This window comes from Typha angustifolia, chromosome 7 (assembly GCF_048772165.1).
Source record: "Typha angustifolia cultivar Huaian chromosome 7, ASM4877216v1, whole genome shotgun sequence".
Taxonomy (NCBI): Eukaryota; Viridiplantae; Streptophyta; class Magnoliopsida; order Poales; family Typhaceae; genus Typha; species Typha angustifolia.
Window position 1 is genome coordinate 14,004,284 of NC_133245.1, and position 24,115 is coordinate 14,028,398.

General features: G+C 34.7%; 1 protein-coding gene across 2 annotated transcripts; it reads left to right on the top strand.

The window, feature by feature from the left end:
- Positions 1 to 7,602: 7,602 nt before the first annotated feature.
- On the top strand, positions 7,603 to 19,578 carry LOC140762829 (homeobox-leucine zipper protein HOX9-like). Of its 2 annotated transcripts, none has more exons than XM_073100784.1 (18): positions 7,603 to 8,716; positions 9,232 to 9,391; positions 9,672 to 9,754; positions 9,853 to 9,943; positions 10,070 to 10,165; positions 10,546 to 10,659; positions 10,785 to 10,868; positions 10,959 to 11,114; positions 11,221 to 11,295; positions 12,934 to 13,040; positions 13,193 to 13,376; positions 13,668 to 13,856; positions 14,316 to 14,396; positions 15,187 to 15,312; positions 16,313 to 16,638; positions 17,381 to 17,486; positions 18,459 to 18,608; positions 19,208 to 19,578. In XM_073100784.1, the coding sequence occupies exons 1-18, from the start codon at positions 8,487 to 8,489 to the stop codon at positions 19,352 to 19,354; spliced, it is 2,505 nt and encodes an 834-aa protein (XP_072956885.1). In that variant the 5' UTR covers positions 7,603 to 8,486; the 3' UTR covers positions 19,355 to 19,578. The 2 variants fall into 2 exon arrangements, with proteins under 2 accessions (XP_072956885.1, XP_072956884.1); XM_073100783.1 differs by having other exon boundaries at positions 7,604 to 8,716; positions 15,187 to 15,321.
- The last annotated feature ends 4,537 nt before the right edge of the window (positions 19,579 to 24,115 follow it).

Here is a 24,115-nt window from a genome sequence, read left to right on the forward strand (position 1 = left end):
ATAATTTTACTTATATTTTATTATTTAATTATAAAATAAAATAATTATCTAGAATAAGTTTATATAAGAATTTACATTTAATTATTAAAGTGTAAATAAGTATATTAACTATAATAAAAAAATTTACTTAGAAAATAATATTTTTATTATGTAACTTACTTTATATAAATTTAATTAAAATATAAATAAATAAGTGTTTGATTACAAATAAAATTTAATTTATGAATAAGTAACTCTTATGCACGAATCAAACACTATCTAAATTGAATAAGACGAGCGCAGTTTTTGTTTGGATAGATTTGCACGTCAGTCATGCATATTCGATAGTTCATATCATACTTCATCGGATAAACAAAACTAATAAATTAGAACACATCGATGATATACTCCTCCCCTCACCCCCTTATATTTTATTGCAAACAACTTAATTTTCAAAAAGGCATAGTAAAGAAACATACTGATCTTAAGTCTTCTATCTAAAATAAAAAGCCAAACAAATTTGCCCACAAGTAAAACCTTCACAATAATTAATTACCTTGTTAAATCACTGTGATATCTTGAGAGCCAACAAGAAATTTAAATCCTATTGGAGATGTGAGACATCTCTTCTCACTAACACTTCGTTTTCATAGTCTTATACATCAATTATTATCACCGCAATTATATGCCAAATCTAAATGACCACAAATGTTTGGGTGGTTCGGATTTGACAACAATTATTGCCTCAAGTCAAGCTGATTAATGATAATTAATCAAACATTTTATTTCAAAGCCACAATGTTTGGAAGAAGATTCATTATATACATCAAATGGTAATTAAGGTTCATCTATTTATACAAAAGTTGGGGGCCATCAATCACATGTTAGAGAACCATATTAATCAGACCGTTTGGATTAATCTCCGAAGAGGTAGAGGTAGAAGTAGAGGTAGGTCATCATAAAAGATTAATCTCAAACTATAAAACTAAGTCAAAATATAACATAGTTTCTTAGAGATAGAGGTAGGTAGGTCATCATAAAGAATTTCATATTGTATTAGTGTTTTGAGATTCAAATTCCGGCAACATCAATTTAAATATCGTTAAATTCTCATCTCTCTTAAAAAAAATTTATAGGTTAAGATTTCATTAAGAGATAATTATACTTAAACTCGTTAAACTATCACTCTTTTTTTACATATATATATTGTAGACGGAAAAACTGAAAATATCAAATCCCCTTGAGAAGTAAAATTATTAGGGTAAACTAAAATTTTTCTTTTTTTTTCTCTCGGATATTAGAAAAAGTAATAAAAACTTAACGAAACAAGTATTTAAAGTATTTTTAATACTTCAGAGGGTGTATGTGTCATAAAAAAGAATTTAGGAAAAGTATGTGTGAAAAAAAAAAATGTTCGAAGAGCATAAATATAATTAGCCTTTCAATCAATTGGTTATCTAACACAAATAACATAATAAGATCAATTATCCTATAAGATTAGAGAATTACCCCTACCAACCAAATACACCCAAAAGAGGGGAAGCAAGTGTTCTTTTGAGGACAACTAAAGACAGTGCTAGGTTTTGTGAAAGTTTGCATGGATTGGGCAACCTAGTAACTCTTTTACTAGGTCTAGTTAGTTTTACTTCTCATACAAACATATGGCCCAGTTTTCTTTAAACCCTAATGATCAAAAGAGAGCAAGAGAGCAAGTCTTTTCATGGCCAAGCCTTGTGACACTCCAAAAGTAGCACTAAGTGGCCCTTAAGCTCAAAAACAAAAGCCCAAAGTATGCATGCAAAGTGTTGTGGGGGGGGGGGGGGGGGGGGGTGGTGTGGGGGGAGAGTGAAGTGTGTTCAACAATCAAAGGTAGCTAATAGCTAGAGAGGCCAAAAAAAGAAGAAGAAAAGAAATAAAGGGAGAGAGAGAGAGAGGGGTTGCAGTGTGGAAGTGTGTTAATTAAGCAACCAAAGGCAACTACGAGGGAGATAGATTTGATATGGTGCAAAGAGAGAGGTGGTAAAGATAATTAAGTGTGGTGAATTGATACAGAGATAGGATTTAAAATCAAAGTTTAAATTTAGTTCAGGTTCTTTAGATTGGTTGAGAGTCGAATCTAGTAGCCGGCCCCCTAGCAAGTTGTCAAAAGGCAACTTCTAAGTGATATCCTTTTGATAAGACTTGCATAGTAACTTTGGAGATCAATTAATCCGACATCTAACCAACCAAGGATTTGATAAGCAACCTAAAAATTAATTAATTAGTAGTCGTGTTCTTAATAGACACCCCTTTATTATTTATTTACGATGTTTTGTATACATACTCTTCTGAAATCTATTATTTGTATGTATATCTCTCAAAATATTTGATTTTTATATAATTAACTTTAAATATTATTTGCCGCTGTTTTGCATGGATATTCATAAAAACGTAACCGATCATGTTTCATTGAATTAATTATAAAAAGATAGAAATTATCTTTTTTATATTCCCATACACTCTTTACAATTAAAAATATATACGTCTTTTTCATCCACTAAATTACTAAGTTTTTTAACTTATCAGTGTCAAAAAAAAAAAAGTAACTTGGTATCCATGCAAAAAAGTTACGTTTTAGAATATATACTTTATCAACCTTTCAAAGCTAGGAGGTACTGACTGGTTGGTCACAACTTTGAATTCATGCAAATTAGATGCGTAGATCTAAAAAATGCTTCGCATACAGTTTGGACTAGCATATCAGTTGGATGGCTCGACAATGCTTTAGTTTGAAAGAATAGCTTGGGATATATTAGTTCGGAGTAATTATTCGGTGATACATTAGCTTAGATTAGAGGCTTTGTAGGTTGAGCTTGATGGCCTGTCTATTCTTGGTTCAGCTGTTTAGCTTATTATTAATATTAATCTGATGCTACTAAGATTTATACTTTGAAACACTAATATAACATGGACCCTTTTAACTAAAAGAATACTATTCTATTAGCAAAAAATTTATGCTCGTGGGTATTCGAATCCGTGACCTCTCGCCACGAGTGGGTGCTTCTACCTCTGTAATATAGTAGCAGTGATTAATATGTCACGGGGTATTTATATTTTTATATCTAAGTAGGGCTTGTCCGATCTTTGCGTGGCCTACGAACTCTTGAATTATAAAGACACACGAAAATATGAAATTTAGAAATACACAACTTTGGAGGACTATGTATGGAGAAAAAATATTTGTAATTATGTGGTAATACTTAATTACTCGCCTAAGAAGTCATTAATTGAGAGCTATTTAACAGTTGCATTAGTAAGAACGATCTCCTATTTAAACTACGCTAATTATATATATACACACACACACATATATAAGAACCAGTGGTAGTATAGATCATATCCCATTTGCCTCTAGGCCGTACCATCTTAGAGTGACGTGAAAAAGAACAACACTTGCACAATTGCACCGTGACACAAAAAGACATCACCAGTGATGCAATAAGAGAGGCTATTAATTATCCAAACTTATATCGATGGATGCCATTAATCTAATTCATGTGAGAATATTCATCAAATTCTTTGATTAAAAAAAAGAAAAAAGAAAAAGAAAGACACGATGTACCTTTCGGCTGAGTGGCCCCTCCATTTCTTTCTTCCTTTCTTTCTAATTTTAAAATTTAAATTTAAATTTAAATTTCTTTGACCACCCGTGACGCTAAAACCATATTTAGTCCCGAGCAAAGTACGTATGAAGGGAATTAACTACCGAGATGCCAACAAAACTGAATAATAATTTCTTATCCGAGAATTGGAGCCATGCGACTCCATATGGAATTATGGACCCTCCTTTTTGTTGCGTGCTACGTGAAATAAATAATAAAAAAAAATTAAATGAATTGACAGAAGAGATGATTACATTAAGATCCTCTCCATATTCTCCTCATTATTATTATTATCATTATTGTTATTATTATAAAGAAAGACAAATTTCATTACCTAGAAAGTGGGCCACAAAATATTTTAGGTATCCCAAACAGTTCCCCAAAGTAGTCCTAAATAGAAAGCTAGCATCATGGGCAGCAGCTTAGGCCCAAATAAAAGAAAGTATTTCTTCCGAGGGAGGGTGATTAGTATAACACATTTTATTTAATCAACAAATGGAGGGGAGGATAAGTATCGGAGTTTCACTATCTGACTCAATATCGATGGCATTGGAGAAGAGATAGTGTTGACATCTGCTTGCCTTCGATCGCCAGTCCTTGTAAGAAGTCTCACACCTGCACTACAGGCTGCATGCCAGGAGAAAGCTTCGTCGCCCACTTACCAGGGAGCAAAGGCTTTACGAGGCCCTCCATGGCAAAGGCAATGGTTTTGCCTAGAGATCACACACATATCGACTACAATAATACTTGAATCTGTAAACATGCTAGCTTTAGAAGGTGTTTTTGGTAATGGAATCATAAAGTAAATGGTGAACACATCAAGGCCATGGATGGGGTTGCAACTTGCAAATCAACATCTGTAGCATCACTTGGGCCCTCTCCTTCTCGTCCTTTTCATTTATTTTTCCTCTTTACCTCCTCCATTGCTTCTTCTTTACTCTGCCGCCATTGCTCGCCGAGCTTTGAGCTAGCTAGCTCTCAGAACTTTCCAAGTGAAATGACTGCCAACTTTTCTTTTTATCTGATTCACATGCTGTTATTGATCAAATAATAGAAATATTTATTCAACGCACAACCTTTTGCTTTTGTCACCTTACAATATGGATATTTTAGTTCTAATGACTCAAAAGTAAAAATGTTTAAATATCTCTCATCTGAATTTAAAATCTAATTACTCATTTATTTTTATCTTAACCTTAAAAGCCTTATTCAAAGTCATTTAATGGTTCTAAGGTCAGTTATTTTAACTTATGTATATGGTAATTGATCGTCAAGAAACTTATAGACATTTTAAGCAAGATATATAGGTCAGAAAATTTCATATGGTAAAGTGCTTTTGACAAATTTCTCAAAATTATAAGTAGTATTCATAAATTTCTAAGATATAAAGGTGAAAACATGGATAAAATCTGAACCTAATTTGACTTTATATTCGAATAGTTTGTATAGGTCGAGGAATAGTATCTGAGTCAATATCTATATACGCGTATATTATATACAATATTATGAAATTCTAATCTACTTTTCATAGATATTTACTAACTATGTTATATGTTTATTAAGTTTGCAAATTATTATAGATTAAAAATAAATAAACATCGATATATCTAATATTCAATTCATATTTGTGTCAGTACTTAGCTAATATAATATTTAAATGAACCTTTCATTCAAGACAAGACGAGAGTAAATACAATTCTTATACACAAAACTGATAAAGATTACATAAATTCAAGACACTAACATTAAGCCTCCCAATGCAAATAGAATCCATAATAAAGACCTGAGCATCGTATCATACAACAACTTTATTTATATTCCAAGTATTTCAGGAGATAAGAGAGCACATAGCTGCACACTCATACAAGAGGATTCAACGTTAAGTGATCATTGAATTGAGATAAAATAATAATAATTAAAAAAAGAACAAATGAAGTTAGAAACTTCAACCTTGAGAGCATCAACACAGAGAGGAAACCTCCAAAAATCTTTCAAGTCACCGTTCCAATAACCCTAGAGCCCTAGACCTAGAGAACATCGAAATGGGAGAGGAGGAAAGAAGGCAGGCAAGTAAGAGAGAACCTCCTATACTGACCAAACTCCTCATCCAATGCCATGGAGAGAAACAAAATCATACAGAACTTTTCTCATGCCTATCTTCCTGTCTACTTGTAATAAGAGAGGATAACAAATATATCAGGGAAAGAAAAATAAAATAAAAGAAATGTAAGAGAATATAAAAAGAGAAAAATTCGAACATTAATTTTTAAAATATTATTATAAAATTAATATAAAGTAGGTTAATAAGATAGGTATTAAGAATAAATTAGTGATACAATTTTAATTATTATTTTGAAATAAAAAAAATATAATTTAGGATAAGAAAAAAAAGTTAATACTGAAAATAACGGAGCTAGAGATGGGTTAGAGGTTAGGACGGAGGACAGAGTAGAATTAATTCCTTGTGAGAGATTGATCGTAGACAAAAGGACGGCAAGAAGAAGTGGCACTACTACACCTAACTCACCTCTCTCTTCGCTCATTTGTCGTTACCCTGTCCCGTAATAGTTCCCTCCAATCAAAATCGACTTCTGGACCAAACTACCCCTACCAAACTTTCTTTTTACGGGTCGAGTCCTCATCGAATATTTTAAATTCGACTTAATCTAATATTTAAATTTTGAGATGAAATTGCACACGTGATAAAAAGTTTTTTTGTTTGTTTGTTTGTGCCCATTCCTTCGATTCTCGAGCATGTCTAATCCCTATCGGCAGTAAATAATCCTATGAATGAAGCAGTATATGTGATGGAGGTTTTATATACGTAGCACTGCATACTATTTATTATACGAAACAGTGCGCACTTTCCAACAGTATACGTAGCATTTGCAGTCCGTAAAAGGGTATACCTTTTCTTTTGGTTGCATTTAAAACTTTCTAAAATCTCTTTTTATATATATATATATTATTGATAATTAATTTATTTGATTAAAAATTAATTAAATTATCTTGTTAAGGATAATTACATGTAGGCTCCGAGCTATTATTTCTCGCCGACGATCTTGTCGAACCCATCTTATGCAATCTCGTGTGATCATAAGCTTAATTTTTGCTCCTTGATAGTTATCTAATTTTTCAAAAATAAGCTCAACGGCGTAAGAAAAATGAGTTTGTTTCTAACTCAAGTTTGTTTTGAATTTAGACTACGAGTCAACTTAAAAATAGTTGAGCCAACTCTGAACAAAAATCTCTAATTGAAATTAATTACGAAATGAGCGTAGGTAATTTACTCTACTATTAAGAACTACGCACTATTAAGGGATAAAAAATTAGGCTCCTCTTGCTTGCTTCGCGAGTTGGAAAAACTTAGCTATCTCCAATTGATAGCTTGATAAGCTTAATGTACTTGATATATATAATAAAACAAAATTTAAAAGCTAAATAAAATAAAGACTAAAATATAATATTAATACATATAATTATATATATATAGTAAATAATTAACATAAATATCTTAATTACTAGATTATTATAATTAACATATAATTATGTGTATATTATAATGCATTAAACTTAAATTATTATATTATATATATTATTGAGCCTAATTGAGCGGAGTCTAAGCGAGCGAGCTAATGCTACTAGAGTTGGAGCCGAGCTCACGGGCACGACAGAGTAGGGGGGACTTATTTTTGACAGCACTATTTAATGTATATACTAATACACCGCATGCACTGTACATTATAATATACCGATAATACGGTTATTATAAAAGTTACAAAAAAAATGGCTCTTTTAAAATACGAACAAAGACCGTTGCTACGGCCGTTACACCAAAGCACTCCCTGACACTCCGCACGTCATATCCCTCTCATCTCCAGGAGGGCATTCTCGTAATTCGCTGCAACTGTACTCCTCGGGATTCTGGTTGGCTTCCTCTCCTTTTTCTCTCTCCTCAAACCAGTACAAGCTTCTGTTCTTCCTCTTTAAAGCTGTCAGCTTTTTCTTTTTTTCTTCCTATCCCTCGCTTTGTTTTCACCCTTCGCTCCTCTCTCTCTCTCTCGCTCGCTCATCAAACCCTAATCCTTCCAATCTCTTCTTCCACGCCCTTCTCTTCGTTCTCTTTTACCCTCCGATGTCTTGGCTTTGGCCTCCGTCCTCTCCGATCGATTTCGCCTATATCGGGCTCCGTCGAAGCCTCTGATGCGGGATCGAACGGGCTCTCTTTCTGCCGAGAGAGCCGTTCCCTCGACGTAGCGGTGAAAGATTTCGCCTTCTCGATCTCGGATTCTTAATCTCCCTGCTTTCCTACAGAACAATCTCAAAATCTTGTTCTTTTTTTGAGTGATTTCTCCTATTAAAGCGGGGTAAATTAGGGTTTTTAGTGCTTGCTTCGTCCCCTGAGCGGGAATCTTGGTGGTCTTTTAGTGAGTGCTTCTTCCTTTGAATCTTTGGCTAAAATCTTTGTAGAAAGCACGATCTTTGACCATTAGGAGCGTGATTTGTACATTATTAAGATATTTTTCTGTCTGGTTTTCTGTGAGTTGTTACTTTTGGATGGAATACGGGGACTTCTGTTAGAAAAAGCGGCGTCCTTTCGTTTTCTTTTGAGTTTTTAAGGAAGCTTCTTGAAGCCTTAAAGCCCAGCAACCTACCACCTGGAATAGGTTCTTCTTCCGCGAGAATCTTTTGGTCAAGTTATTCTTATCCTTAATTACATCACCAGAAAAAATTAGCACTGAGGTATAAAGAAAAGAAGGAAAAGAGAAAGGGAAAGAGGTTTAGGAAGAGAGAAGTACGTGTTTTCCTGGATTCCTCTCTTTGGCCTTTTGCTTTGGGGCCATTTTTGAATCTGTAGTGGGAGAGATGGCTGCAGCAGTGGCGATGCGCAGCGGTGGAGGTGGTTGTTTGGAGAAGCAGCAGATGGACATGGGGAAGTATGTCAGGTACACGCCGGAGCAGGTGGAGGCACTTGAGCGCGTGTATGCTGAATGCCCGAAGCCAAGCTCGATGCGACGGCAGCAACTGATTCGAGAGTGCCCTATCCTGTCTAACATTGAACCCAAACAGATAAAAGTGTGGTTCCAAAACCGCAGGTATGACATTGTTTGTCAGACGGTTACGAAAGTGATATTATTTAGTCATTCATTTTGATGAATTTACCGCAAGGTTGAGAATATATATATATAGAATCCCTTTTGGTTCTCCTTTCTTTTATTTGCCTCTTTTCTTCATGTCATAATGGTAAGTCAGCACTAGATTAACTAAGCCGGGACTTTTTGGTTCTTCATCCTGTAAATTGTTAATTGTTCCAAATGAGGACAACTGAAATTTTGGTATCACACTTATTGTGCAGCAGATAGATTGGAGAAAACCAACCTTGCCATATATAATTGATTATCGGCAGAAAAGTAATAGATTCAACCCGATATTTCTCTTGATTAAATTTAGGATCCAGTGCAAACTGCACGTCAGTTCTCTATCTATGTTGCACTGAATGGTGATACCTTTCTAGGAAGTGGCCTAAAACTGCTCTATTACAATTTTGCTTACTTCCCCAAAAGGCTAAGATATTCGCATGTGAAGATGAGCACCTCCTGTTTGATTCCAGGTGCCGTGACAAGCAGAGGAAAGAAGCTTCTCGGCTTCAGGCTGTCAATAGAAAATTAACAGCCATGAACAAGCTTTTAATGGAAGAAAATGAGCGCTTGCAGAAGCAGGTCTCCCAGTTAGCTCATGAGAATGCATTCATGAAGCAACAACTACAAAAGGTCAGTTTTCACAATTAACCAGTAGATCCCTGATATTTGTGATCAATTCTGGATTAGTCTGATTGTACTGCTAGCAGCAGAGTTGCATTTCTATGGTTAATCTGTATCCATAATTCCATATTAGAATGCCATGTGTGCTTTTTAAAAAAAAATTAAAATGCCTACTTATCAATCTTGATAACATAACAAGAGTAGGTTTACTGGATTTGTTTGCCAGCTATGCAAGCCTCTTACTTTAACTATGTTTTTTTTAAAAAAAATCTGTTGCAATTTTATGCAGACCTCACTAGCCATAGATACAAGTTGTGAATCGGTCGTAACCACTCCACAAAATCCTCTAAGGGATACAAGTAATCCTGCTGGGTAGAATCCTTTCTTCCTTTTTTTTGACTGAATGCTGGGTACATACAAATTAAATGTACAACTTTGCTGTTCTTCTGATGGCCTTTCTTTTCCTTTAGACTTTTGTCCATTGCAGAGGAGACCTTGGCAGAGTTCCTTTCAAAGGCTACAGGGACGGCTGTCGAATGGGTCCAGATGCCTGGGATGAAGGTACTTTTATGAAAAGTCAGATAACAAATTCTTTCACAATTTTGCATGATACACGGGGGCCGTAATTCTTTGGGAAATCTCGGCTGTGCTTAATCTATACTAATTGTTTTCCTCTTTACTGATCAGCCTGGTCCGGATTCAGTTGGGATTGTTGCTATTTCACATGGTTGCAGTGGGGTGGCTGCACGAGCCTGTGGTCTAGTGAATTTAGAACCAACAAAGGTAAGTCCATATTTAGCTATATTGGAAACCACAATTCTTGTTGGTTCTTTTGAATGTAGCCTTTGAGAAATTGATAATGGTTAAAAGTAGATGCCATTTTGATGGACTGGATGAAAATGGCTGGCCAGATGCAACATCTGTCACTTCATTTTAACCCAGATTCTTGTGCATTTGCCTTCTCCATTCTTTTACTGTCTCTGTTTTTATTGTCATTCTGAGAGAAACGGCTAAGCCTCTAGTTCTTTTGATGTTGATAATAAGTAGTGGCAATGTTGTGGTGAGCATCTAATTAAATTGGGCATTCAAGATGTTGAAAAGAAAACAAAGTCGCACAGCCTTTCTGTTAGCTTATTTATGACATAAAGGTTATATGAATGCAGATTGTGGAGGTCCTGAAAGATCGCCCTTCTTGGTTCCATGAATGTAGGAGTCTTGAAGTGTTCACAATGTTCCCAGCTGGAAATGGAGGTACAATTGAGCTTGTGTACACGCAGGTTAGGAGCAACATATCTCACTCTTTCTATTCATCATTTGAATCTTGGTTGGATTGTGGAACTTTCTGCCTTATAGTTTTGTCATTCTTTTTGCATGATTTGAACTTTCTGTCAATCTAAATCAGATGTACGCTCCAACTACATTAGCTCCTGGACGTGACTTTTGGACTCTTAGATACACAACAGGCCTAGAAGATGGGAGTCTTGTGGTATGGTTCAAGCATGTCAATAAGCTTGATGCTGTATTTGTTTAATAAGCACTTGAGAGCTGTTCTTGCTAATAATGTTGTTATCTCAAGGTCTGTGAGAAATCCTTGAGCGGTTCAGGTGGTGGCCCTAATCCGGCTACCGTGCACCAATTTATTAGAGCTGAGATGCTTCCTAGTGGTTATTTAATTCGGCCATGTGAGGGTGGGGGCTCAATTGTCCACATTGTTGACCACTTGGATTTTGAGGTGCATTCCTAAATCCTGATATGTAGCTTTTGGCCATGTCCATATTATTGAAAGGTTTTTATTTTGTTCTCTTTGAAACTCCAAAATTATGTTCCTTTTGCTTCAGGCATGGAGTGTACCTGAAGTACTACGACCACTTTATGAATCATCCATGGTAGTGGCTCAAAAAATGACGACTGCGGTACGTAATCAATTTATAAATTACAATAGTGTTTATTTATCTTAATTTATTTTCCAATTAGTAAATTGAAAATCTGATGTCTACTAATGCCCTGTTTGTTTTCTGGTTAGGGGAAAAACCTACAGTAGATAATCTAATTTCTTACGTTTAAAATTGCACCTCTAATCTAGTTTGGGGTAATTTGATGTTAGTTTGTAAACTAGAATAATGATGCAATCATTATATTTCATGTGACATAACTTTGAGATAAAAGTAGAATAAAAAGTAAAAATTAACTCAAATACCTTTAATTTGACATAATTTAAATTTAAATGTTATCTCTTCTAGGTAAGAAATAGTTACTTGTAGGTATGCAATCATGGACCCCAAAATTTGTTGATCCGACCAGATCGGCCGTAACTAATCCTAATCTAGATTGAAGCTAGTTTGTTGACTTGTTTTAGTTTGGGATTCGTCGTATCAGTTGGTTTCGGCTGAATCGGCTGAAAACAATAATATCAATTGATATTGCTTTTTTTTTTTTTCAAAAAAAAATTTCAGGTTGAATATAAAGTGTATCTAACCTAGAAGTCATCATTAATTTATGTCATCAACTATCTTCTTTTTTAAAATTTAAATTTTTACCCTCTATCTCTCACACACACTCTCCTCTTACTCACACTTCACCGAGCACATTCGATGGCCTATTTGGTGAGCTCCACCGGCTAGTCTACACCTTGGTGAATTTGAATAAGTTTTTTTTTTCTCATTTCTCATTTCTCATTTCCCTGTTTCTTTACCCACTTTTTAGCTCATATTTTTTTACAGCTATAGAGCAACAGTGAAGAGATCTCTCTCTCTTCATGTTGTTTTGTAGTAGTAATCTATGATCTACGAGTATAAAAAATTATCTAATTAAATTCAAAATTTATTATAGTTTTAAGTGAGTTTTCTCATATATGACTGATTTTTATTTTCTCAATTTTCTGTTATTTTTCATAAATTTTTTTAAAAAAAATTCTGTATTTGAAATAATATTTAGAATTGTATGTAATTAAAAAGAGTCCAATTCGATACGAGCAGCCGATATGTATCATTTTTTCTAGCAACCAATCTTGATCCCGATATCGAGTTTTAAAACCTTGTATGCAATACATACTTAAGTAAGAAATGAGATATGTTAGTCATAGGAGGGAGGAGAGAAGATTTTTGAAAATAAATTTAGTCAAATCAAGAGTAAAATTATAAATGGACTTATGTGTGGAATAATTTGAATAGTGTTTAATCTATAGTATGTATAATTTGATGTTTGGTTACAAATTTAGAATAGTGTTCCTTAATCTAGATAGGAATAAAAAGATAGTAGAACCAAATGAGAGCTCAGATAGATTCACCGCCTAATCATCTTGACAAACTTGAACTTCTCTTTGGTTGCTAAAATAAGTACATTGGCTAAGGTTATTTTCAAATCACCCAAGAATTAGACCACTATGCCACATCGATTCCTTTCAAAGAAGTCCTTATTAACATTTGAAATGTCATATTGTTCTTTAGTGATGTTGGCCTGTCATAGATCCTGAATCAAGTTAGCTAATATGAATGGTATCAATGTATTCTGACAGTTGTTTAGATAACTTATTAAAATTTTTATCCTTAAAGGCACTGCGTCATATCAGACAAATAGCACAGGAAACAAGTGGTGAAGAGGTGTATACCTTGGGTAAGCAGCCTGCTGTTTTGCGAACTTTTAGCCGAAGATTGAGCAGGTGAGTTCTACTGATAAGTTGTATTTTACAGAATTTACTCTCATGATTTTGCTTATATTTGATTAATTAATATGCATGTGAGGTTGTACCATTAATACCATGATCTTTTGTGAGATGAATATTTTCTAAGTTTTTCCCCTATTCCTTGCCAGAGGGTTTAATGATGCTATCAATGGATTTAACGATGACGGCTGGTCGCTTATGGGTAGTGATGGTGTGGAAGACATAATAATTGCAGCGAATCCAACTAAGAAGTTCAGGGCTGATGCCAATTCTGCCACTACCTTCTCAGTGGCTGGAGGTATTATCTGTGCCAAGGCATCCATGCTTCTCCAGGTGAGCTTGAACATATATTGCTAGTCATCCTAGGTTTAATTTCTCTTTCAATATCTCCTATTCTTTAGTTTGTAGTTATTCTTAATTACTTTTCTATTGCTGAAGTTGGCAACCTTTTCTTGTTCTGTATCTTGTTTTCCCGCTTGAACCGCAAGTTACAAGTTCCTTTTCTTCCCTGGTTACCTATTTTAATTGAAAATGAGATTAGAACTTGGTTTCCAAAGCGAAGCCTGTACTTCCAGAATTATAGCTAATTGTTTGGAGTCTTATTTTGGTTTACGGTCATTGTAGAGTGTTCCACCAGCATTATTAGTCCAGTTCCTTCGTGAGCACCGTTCTGAATGGGCTGATTACAACATCGATGCGTATTCTGCTGCTTCACTAAAGGCTGGCTCATGTTCCTCTCCTGGATTGCGACCTGCCAGATTTTCCGGGAGCCAAGTTATCATGCCACTCGCTCACACTGTGGAAAACGAGGAGGTATACTTGATTTTGAGAGTATATTTCCTTTTGCTTGTGGTCTTGCTGCTAGTAATGAGGAAGCTCATCATAGTTTGCAACGAAAAGATAACCAGTTTTCTTTGGGAAAATGTTCCAAGGATTCTCCAAAACATATATATAAAAGATTTCTTTCTGAAATAAAAACTTATTATATAATATTGGAAGTGTCTTATTGGTAGAAGCAGATGAAGTTACCACATAGTTTCTTTTGTTCTCATGATTATTAATTCATGCATATTAAGATTTTTAGTGTATAAATTATTAGGTTCTCACTTGAGATGATGGAGTTACTCTTCTGTTTTCTGTTGCACTATTTTTTTAGGAGATTTGCTTGTATTTGCAGAACCATATGATTTGTGACTGATTTTTTGCACTTTGACCTATTTATATTTTGATTTTTTTGCTTCTCATTTTCCTAAATCTTAAAATATCATGCAGTTTCTTGAAGTAGTTCGCCTCGAAGGCCAGGCTCTTACTCAAGGTGAAGCCATTTTATCAAGAGACGTCCATCTGCTTCAGGTAATAAATGGTTGTTGTCCAATCAACTAAAACTATTTCACCTTCCTATGTCTTAAGGGGCATTTCTTTCTGATCTCTGAGGAGGGTAGCATTTTTCTATGCATATAAATATTATTACAATTAAATGAATACAAACATATGATGCAATACCACTGGATAGTCAGTAGTGATAAGCTGCACGTGATTCTTAAGTTCACCTTGTAAAAAAGGTGTATTTGTAGCATTCATGCGAATAATAATATGTTCTTTTTTAACATTGATAATTGTGGAGAGCTGGAGATCTCTGTTTTCATTCAAGCTAATCTAGTTGAGCTTTTAGAGAAAGCTAACACTAGGGGTGTAACTTTTGCTGATGACATGAGCATTTTCTTTTACTTACACCAGAAGTTTGAGGAAAACATTGGACAGGAGGGGGATAATGAAGGGAATGTATCTATTTTCTTTCAAATAATTTTTGTTCAGAATTTGATGACTTTCTTTTCTCTATGCAAGTTTGAAACCTTTTATTAATTATTATTCTAGTCAGAACATGCCTAAAGTTTCAAGTTTTGTTTCCAACTATATGAATCCTTTTCTTTGATGCCTGTGCTGTTTTTTTTTAACTTTGATGATCAATGTGCACATTTTACTACTGATAACAAGTGTGACCTATCATCAAAAGATCAATTCTGTAGCATATCTTTTAATTAGCATTTTTTTAAAGATGTTTATGTGATTATCAACCCTCTATTGATGGTAAAGTCTTCTAGTTGCTTTAATTTATTTTCTTTTTGTTGATTCATGTTTTCAGCTCCGGAGTGGGATAGATGACAATGCTGTAGGATCCTGCTTTCAGCTTGTTTTTGCACCAATTGATGAACTCTTTCCAGATGATGCTCTATTGCTACCTTCTGGATTCCGTGTTATACCCCTTGACGTAAAGACAGTGAGCACTCACTTTCAGACTTGTATTTGCTATTCCTCTCATTTGTTGGATTTCAGTTCGTGTTCTTGCTTAAACTCCATTTAGTAAACTGAGATAGTCCCATCATACTTCAGTAGCATCATTGGGAGCAAATGCAGCTTCCAATTTGCAAATTCTTTCCACACCCTTAAGATGATATTTAATATTACCATGTATGATGGGCTGTAAATCATGTTTTCATGCATGGAAGATAGTTTATGCGAGTTTATAAGTGGGAATATAACTGTTTTTTCTATAAGGTGTTGATTAAATTGATTCTTTTAAAACTAGCTTATCTGATATTTACTCTTGCTCAGACATTTAGTTCTTCCAAGTCCATACACTTATCAAATAGCTGAAATTTCTTGTCAATTTCCAGATACTAGGGCTGCGAGAATGAACATCTCAAGATGCCTATATGCTTGGACATATAAACCGGCATTGCCAATTTGTTCATCAGTAATAACTAGAAACCTAACATTCGCAACAGATTGTCAAAGAGTGCATGATATTAGTTACTAAGCTGCAACAGCAAATAAGATTATAAGATAATTTAATTTATAAGTCATAAGAGTTGTCGCTGTGGGTGAGTTGAGTACATTTCTTCTTCTAGTCAGTATATCATACCCCATGAACTAACATTGAAGTTAATATAAAACAGAAAAACTTTCTAAACAAGCAAAAGTGACAAATAATTGAATATCTGCAAAAGACTTGTAGGTAGAATATGATAATAAGTTAATAAAACCCTCTGCCAAATACTGAAATCCATTTTTTTGCAGTCCTTGGACACATTTAGAGCATTGTATCATTTGTGTGCTTCACAGCATTCCATGAAATGAAGCCTGCCCATTCATCGATTAAGAGATATTTTCATCCTGCATCACCTTTTAATTTTTTCGCACTTTGATTTGCTTTTGTTGGGTCATATTTCTGCATCAATAGTCATATTGTACAATTTTGGATGTTGCAGGATGCCTTAGTTTCCAGTCGTACATTGGATCTCGCATCTAGTCTTGACATAGGTTCTGTGAGAAATCACTCGAGCCGAGAGGCATCTCCAACTGTTCACAACTTGCGATCAGTGCTGACAATTGCCTTTCAGTTCCCCTATGAAGTTCACCTCCAAGATACTGTCGCTGCCATGGCCCGGCAATATGTTCGCAGCATTGTTTCTGCAGTACAGAGGGTCTCAATGGCCATTGCTCCATCTCGACCTGGACCGACTGTTGGACAGAAGCTACTTCCAGGCTCTCCTGAAGCTTCCACCCTTGCTCGTTGGATTTTCCACAGCTATAAGTAAGTTTAGGCAACTTTGCTTAATCAGATTGTAAATGACAAGACCTTAAGTCCGCGTTCGATTCTAGGTTATCTTGTTCCCTGTTCTAGATTAAGGAATGCTACTTTAGATTTGTAACCAAACATCAAATTATCTATCTTCTAGATTAGAAACACTATTCAAATTATTCCACACAAGTTCAATTATAATTGTACCCTTGATTTGACTAAAATTATTTAAAAATTCTCTCTCCTCTCCTATCACCTACCTATTTCATTTTTTGCTCAAGTGTGCATTGCTTACTATAAGAAATGAGAAAACATTAATTTATATATATCTATATATTTATATTTATATATAGGGCATCTGAATCAATTTCTACTTATTTGTACTTTTATGTTAACTTTATGTTACTTGTAATTGTTATACTACTATTCTAGTCTACAACTAAATACCAAAATTACCCTACTCTAGATTAGAGGTACAATTGGAACAACTAATCTAGTTTTTCCCTTAACTGGTTGGAGATCTTTTGTATTATACTCCCGTATCCAAATAGAGCACCATTATGGTTAAAGATAAGTATTTTGTTCGAAGTATAGATAGACATGACAAGTTGAAAAAGGAAAATTGGTCTACAAGAGTTATAAATAGGTCAGCTACAGAAGATTTGTATACGCTGTAAGAGAAATTCTAAAACTTATGATTAATGCAATGTTTCTCTTTCTGATGTGCTATTAAATTCATGTCCAATATTTGCAGTTATCACCTGGGGCAAGATTTGCTGAGGAGTGAGAATGACTCTGCAGAGTCCTTGCTGAAAATGCTGTGGCATCATGAAGATGCTATTTTGTGTTGCTCATTTGAGGTATTTTCTAGATTTAAATTCCCAAGTGCAGTGAGTTCTTGAGTTGATTCTCCATTTGTCGTTTCTTACGCTGTTGAAGTTGGCTGCTAATGAATTGCTCTAATGCATAATTGAGGGTGCTTGAAGATGTTACATATAGCTATAATATGTTGGGGCTGATGTTGTCAGGAATGAGGAAACATGATAGAAAGAGGTTGGAGATCTGATAACCTTTAATATGTCAATATGTCTCATACCTCTCTCAAGATAAATTGGATATTTGAATAAATGGAGGACAAACTTGATATGGCTGTTGCTTACGAATCAACTATAATGAAAATTATAATGCACTAAATGCAGTATGAAAGAGATCACAAAGTAGAAGGAAAAGAGCTTGGATATTTTTGACACTAGGCACTGCCATTTTGTATGTGCTAGGCTACTGTATATTCATATGTTTTGTTAGCTAGGGACTAAGTAGCTACACAAGAAGTGATTTTTATGCCATTTTTTTAGTAATAGCAGCTTTAATATTTTGTCTGTATGACTGGGAAATGGAACATTAGGTCTTGGGAAGTTTCTGCTCCTGTTGAGCTTCCATATTTTTTTTACTGCATAGCTGTTGACAAGAATTAACAATATGCCTAAGAGGATCAGATGAGTTTTACTATTTGGCAATGATGAATAGTTATGACTGGACCCCCTTTCAACTGAAACTTTGGATATGTTGAGCACCTTTAGGGTGGGCAGAGGTTCCTACCTAGTTGCTATAGTTTGTGTGCTCATCATGATCCGTCAACTTAATGAATAATATTATTTTCAGATTCGGATTCTCACTTGCCTTGCCAATTTACAGCATAATCATTAATTTGATAAATGATCCTTTTGTTGAACAGAACCCTTGGCACATTCTTCGAAAAGTTCTTTCACTTGTCTGTCAGTAATTCCTTCAATGGTTTTGATATTCTTATCTTAGATCCTTCATCCTTCCAGGTGCAGCCAGTTTTTACCTTTGCCAATCAGGCAGGTCTTGACATGTTAGAAACATCACTGGTGGCCTTACAGGATATTTCACTGGATAAAATCTTTGATGAAACTGGGCGACAAGCACTATGCTCTGAGTTTGCAAAATTGATGGAACAGGTAATTCTTCTTTCATGTCCATCAAGAAGCTTGTAATTGCTATCTGCTTATTAAAGGTTTTACAAGAAGACCTACTGGGGTTCATTTTTAATTGTTTACCATCTTTACTAGGTTCTATTAATTTATTTTTTTTAATTGTCAATTATATGTCCAGCTATCAGCCACATATATATAATTTTGCATGATAAATCTCATTGTCTTTCCATACAATCTTGTTTGTAGTCAAGACTAATGATATTAACTTGAAACTGTCGGTGCTTGTGATTCATGTGATTCAATCATGCAGTTTAAAACCTATTTTGTCATGGAGTTGCAAGTCCCTGTCTCCTTACGTAATTAGGCTTGCCGACCAGTTATACATTAAAAAGATCATCTACCACGCATTCACCTACCAGAGTTTGTTTATTCTCAGTCGACAAGTTATCCAGTTCATTTTTAAAGCTACTCTGTGAAATTTCCTATGCATCTGTTAAATTATTTCATCTATCATACGTACAAGTAGGATCTTTTTTGCATCCCATGCACCTAGAGTTTTGGGACAATAAAAGAAATCCATGACCGAAAACTCATCAGGTTCCTTTTCTCTCCTTCTGTCTCAGGGCTATGTGTACCTTCAAGCTGGCGTTTGCTTGTCAGGGATGGGCCGCAGTGTTGCCTACGAGAAGGCAATCACATGGAAAGTCCTCAGTGAAGACAACTCCTTCCACTGTCTAGCCTTCTGTTTCATAAACTGGTCCTTTGTATAAGGTTATATATTGTCCCTCTCTGATTTAGGGTAAAGCTAGAAGTTCCATTTTTGTATGTTCCAAAGGGCGCCAGATGCCTGCCTTCATTTGTCCATTAACCATGTCCCTATATCCTTACAGAGGTAAATTGTAAGAGATTTCGATCAATGGCATTTTGTAATGACTCTTGGAAATCCCACATCAGTTCATAAATGTTATTTTGGAGTTTCTCCTGCAACACTCGTAAACTTCAAAGCTATGTTATAACTCTTTCGTGCTTTCTCCTATCAATGCTAGAACAAATTAGTATTAAAAGAAGACTAGTTTACAGCATTAGTTTTAGACGTTACTAAGATCGTTCTATCTGGAGACGATATGAGGGAAGTCATAGCGTGTGATCCACTACCTCGCCTTGACTAGTATCACATATTCACATCTTAATTGTCATGACGACGAAAATACCACCTCGTTCGTTAATAATTAGTCCAACAGCAGACGACGTCGACGTATGAGTTCGACGTGCCGTGTCCAAAAGCAACACATATAATTTAGCTACGGCATTACACTCGGTTTGTTGGTTACCTACAAACTATATTCGATCTTTTCCTTTCGTTGTATAATCTAAGAGTCCGTGAGCTGTTTGTAAGCTAGACAAAGACACCGATCAGTCCATAGTGGAACAATTGATCTAACTCTCTCTGAGGCAAGGCGAGCATATTGCGACTCGTTTGTTTGTAGGAAAAGTTGATTTAGTTATTCAATTTATAGAGTTACCGAAGGGTTTCTCCTTTGTCTGACCTATAATTAGCCTACGACTTATGCCTTAAAAAGAAAATGAAAATAGAAAAATCAAATGGGTCAAGTCTTTTTGAGAATTGTAAGTGCTGGTAGAGGAAATGATTTCTTAAAGTACAACACTGATCAAACTATTTTAGAAAATACCTACAATAAGGAAATTGTTATCTAAGATATAGATTCTTAATAATAAATTAGTCTCCCTTGTCAGAGAAATTGTTACCTCATTATCACTAGTGTTTCTCTATAAAACGTTCTCTCAGAAACCAATTTATACTAATGCACTATTGTTTTCTATATAAAACACTTTTGAGGGAAAACTATTATATAAGAAATTGAAATTGAAATTTGGAGTAGCTCTCATCTTTTCTTGCAATTTTAAGCATAGTTTGCTATAGAAAATATCAATACTAATTCAACCCATAGATCCTTTTTCATACATTCAAAATAACATACTTTATGACCAAAACAAAAAACCTCAATTCAAAGTTACAAGAATATAATTTTCTTTTCAAATAAATGAGATCCGATTAAATTCCATCAGAATCATTACGCTTATTTTTCTTTCATCTTTACGATGTTATATTATACGTCCAAAATAAACTTTTAGTTACGAGTTATTTCCTTCTAAAATATAATATTTCAATATATTATACGTCTAAAAAAACGGTTTAATTTTCATTGCTTTCAGAATAGATCAAAATTTTTGATATCAAGTTTACGAATAGATTTATTTGGGTTAAAAAAAAAAAAAGGTTTTGGAGAAGCTCAAGTTTGGTAAAAAAAAACTCGGGTTTAATCGGGGCCCCACCTACCAAACTATAATTAATAGATAGCACTGTTTAGATCATTGTTAACACCTCAACCACCACAAAGTCCAATTTGTCCAATTCCAGTAACTGGATAACACGTAATCTGTGCATAAAATTATACGTGCTATTCATTGGGAGTCGATAGATATCGTTTAGCTACGTGATAGAAACTCGTGATCACTACACTCTTGTATCTCACCCAGCCGGCCAGCCAGCCCCACTCTAGTTTGTGTACCTTTTGCTTGGCTGGATAATTCTGAGTGTTTCATCAAACTAGTTTCAATTCGATATATATATTATCGAAATAGATTACTCCTTAAACTTATTACTAAATATGATCTAACTTAATACTATCTTGCTAATACCAATTCATTATCCATCTCTTTTTTGTCGAATTAAATAGGTACCAGTTTTGTAGAATACAATGACCACTTTGCACACAGAGAAAATTTAGCAATTGAAGTATCTTATTGCATCAAAATAAAGCTGACTCTCTCTCTCTCTCTCTCAATGCAGAAGAATGAGAAACATGTAATTTGTGAAAAAAAATACTTTTAATATAGAATCTCTTATCATATTTATAAAAGTGAACAACCGACTTTAGTTAAACAAATTACCACCTCTGTGTCTTTGAACAAAAAACTGCCACTTTCTATAACTTAATTTAATGCTATAAACTCAAATTCCAGGGTAAATCTTGTTCTATATGTCTATTTAGAAGAACTCTAATGTATGTATGCACCCCAAGTATAAAGATATGCCTACTCGCGGATTTGACGACTTTTTAATTGAAAATTAAGTTTCCATTACTGTAGCCTTCAAGTACGGATGAATATCTTGCATAATGCAGTCTATAATTAGTAGTATATCTTAGATATTATTACATATATTAAATTACGTATTATTCACAAATATTCTGATTAGGATGTACATTCACATGTATTATTTTAAAGATGAAGATTCACATTTATAAGTATTCTTACAAGTTTGTTATTATCTTTATCAGATTTATTGAACAAATTTTCAATATTATATAGTTGAGATATAACATATAATTTAGTTGTCTTAGTGACATTTTCATCGAGTACCACATGAGCCACTCGCAAATCTTTTATTGAGCCCAATTTTTTTTTTTTTTTGAACTAGTGACTTCTATTTTGTATATTTGTTTAGGGTTTTCTATGATTTATTAGATATTAAAACTATATGCGATATATAATGTGTTGCCCAGCCTAGTGTAGATATAATTTTGGCATTGGAAATTAACATGCTTTTGTGCTTCCATTGGAGCCACTGTGACACCTTACTGAAATTTTTATTGAAATCAAAGTGCTTAAGGTGTCCGAGAACATAAGCAATGCAATAGTAAAACTAAGTTTGAGGGACACTATGATAATTAGACAAAACTGGACCTTATACACTCATGGATAAACCTTGAGCTTATCCGATGTTGGATCGATAAGAATAATGGATGACATCTCTTTAATCATATCTTTAACCTCATATATATCTAAGAAATATATTTATGAATCTTAGAAGCTAAGTTTTCTTTTGCCTATACAAGGGCTTGTATCCTTTACTTATAAATGCATCTAAAGTTTTTGTAAATAAAATAGAAGTGGAAACTTAAGTTTTTTTTTTTTCCTACACTATCTTGCTTCAAGGCTTATTTTATCTTGTCAAAAAAGTAAAGTGTTGCGCAAACTAGCAAACCCATATAGCAATTATAAGACGAATTTTTAGTCCATGTGCTTATATCCACAACTATATATATATAAAGCGTTACCTGTTTAAATATGAAATGCATTGCTTTTCATGATTAATTTCTAAATTTTATGGCCCTCAAAATTACTTCTTCCGTTTTAACAACTCTAGAAATAAAATTCTTTTGAGACACAAAGAAGATTAGATATATAAAAACATAATCATCATGTTCTGTCATGGAACCTCCTAATGGCACAATGTGAATCCAAAAGTTTCTCCAAAAGATGTGCAAACAATTCTTTCTTTACCTGTTTTTTAATCCAGATTGGTTAAAATTAATCATCAAATGCCTGTTCATAATAAATTCTCCAATTTTTATGGCCAGAATCAACAACTTCTAAATAATCTGTCATTATCTTAAAATTCCATAAAATCTTTTACATAATTTATGCATATGTCTTGTCAATTGATTCTGCAAAATCTTCTCATTTCCAAGCCTTGAGACATTTTAATATGCTCAATGATAGCTATATAATTAGCTTTATATTCTAAAACCACGTGAGTCGAGACTCACAGTATTTCAACGTTTGCTATGATACCATATCAACTCACAAACTTCTCTAAAAGTTTACACTAAAATATTAAAAGCTTACAGTAAAATATTATGATGATCATATTCATGCAATCTATATATATATATATATATATATATATGCACCACCCTTCTATGCAATTGCATAGTAATACTAACACCTCCTCTTCCAACGTTACGCAGGAAATGGTAACGGCCAACTCCTCCCTCCTCTTGGTACTGTCTCGTGATCCCACTCTCTCCCTTTGGGTACCTACTACGATTAACCGTCCTACATATTATCCAAATTTTCCGTGGGTTCCACTTCACGTGCCGATCACGTCCAGCGTGTGTCCTCACCCTCTCCCCGATTACACGTGCCGTACCCACTAAGCGCCACGTGTCGCATCGGCGGGTTTGCGGCCCCATGGCGTCGCGACGAACCCGTCCTCGCGTCAGCGAACGAATACCTCCCCCTCAACATCGGATTTACCGTTTTACCCCTCCCTCCAATTATCGCTCTCCTAGTTCGTCGTCATCCGCAGGCCATGGTGGACTCGTTCCTGCGGAATACTCTAAATGGAGTCGGGAAGTAAGAAGGCGATCGCGTCGCCACTCACCCGTTCTTTTATTCTCGTCACACGTTGGCCGGTTCTCTGTAGTTAAGCCACTCCGCGGGGCAGCGGAAGAAAATCCTCGTGGGCGCTCGTGGGCGCCAACGAGGGCCATGCAGCGTGGTGCATGGACCCGGGGGTAATAACGTAGATGCATCTAACCACCAAGGGTAAAATGGAGAAAGAAAGACAAAAAGAAAAAGAAAATGAGCCTTATCCACATCGTTACCTTCTCATCATTTCTTTCTATAAATTAAAGCCCGAACCCAACCAACTCCTTACTTAT

Bases quoted from the DNA above. Each gene is read 5' to 3' on its own strand.
- LOC140762829 (XM_073100783.1), top strand. From the start codon at position 8,487: ATGGCTGCAGCAGTGGCGATGCGCAGCGGTGGAGGTGGTTGTTTGGAG. The intron at 10,660-10,784 runs GTTAGGAGCAAC...AATCTAAATCAG, and splicing joins TTGAGCTTGTGTACACGCAG to ATGTACGCTCCAACTACATT. The intron at 17,487-18,458 runs GTATTTTCTAGA...TCATCCTTCCAG, and splicing joins TTTTGTGTTGCTCATTTGAG to GTGCAGCCAGTTTTTACCTT.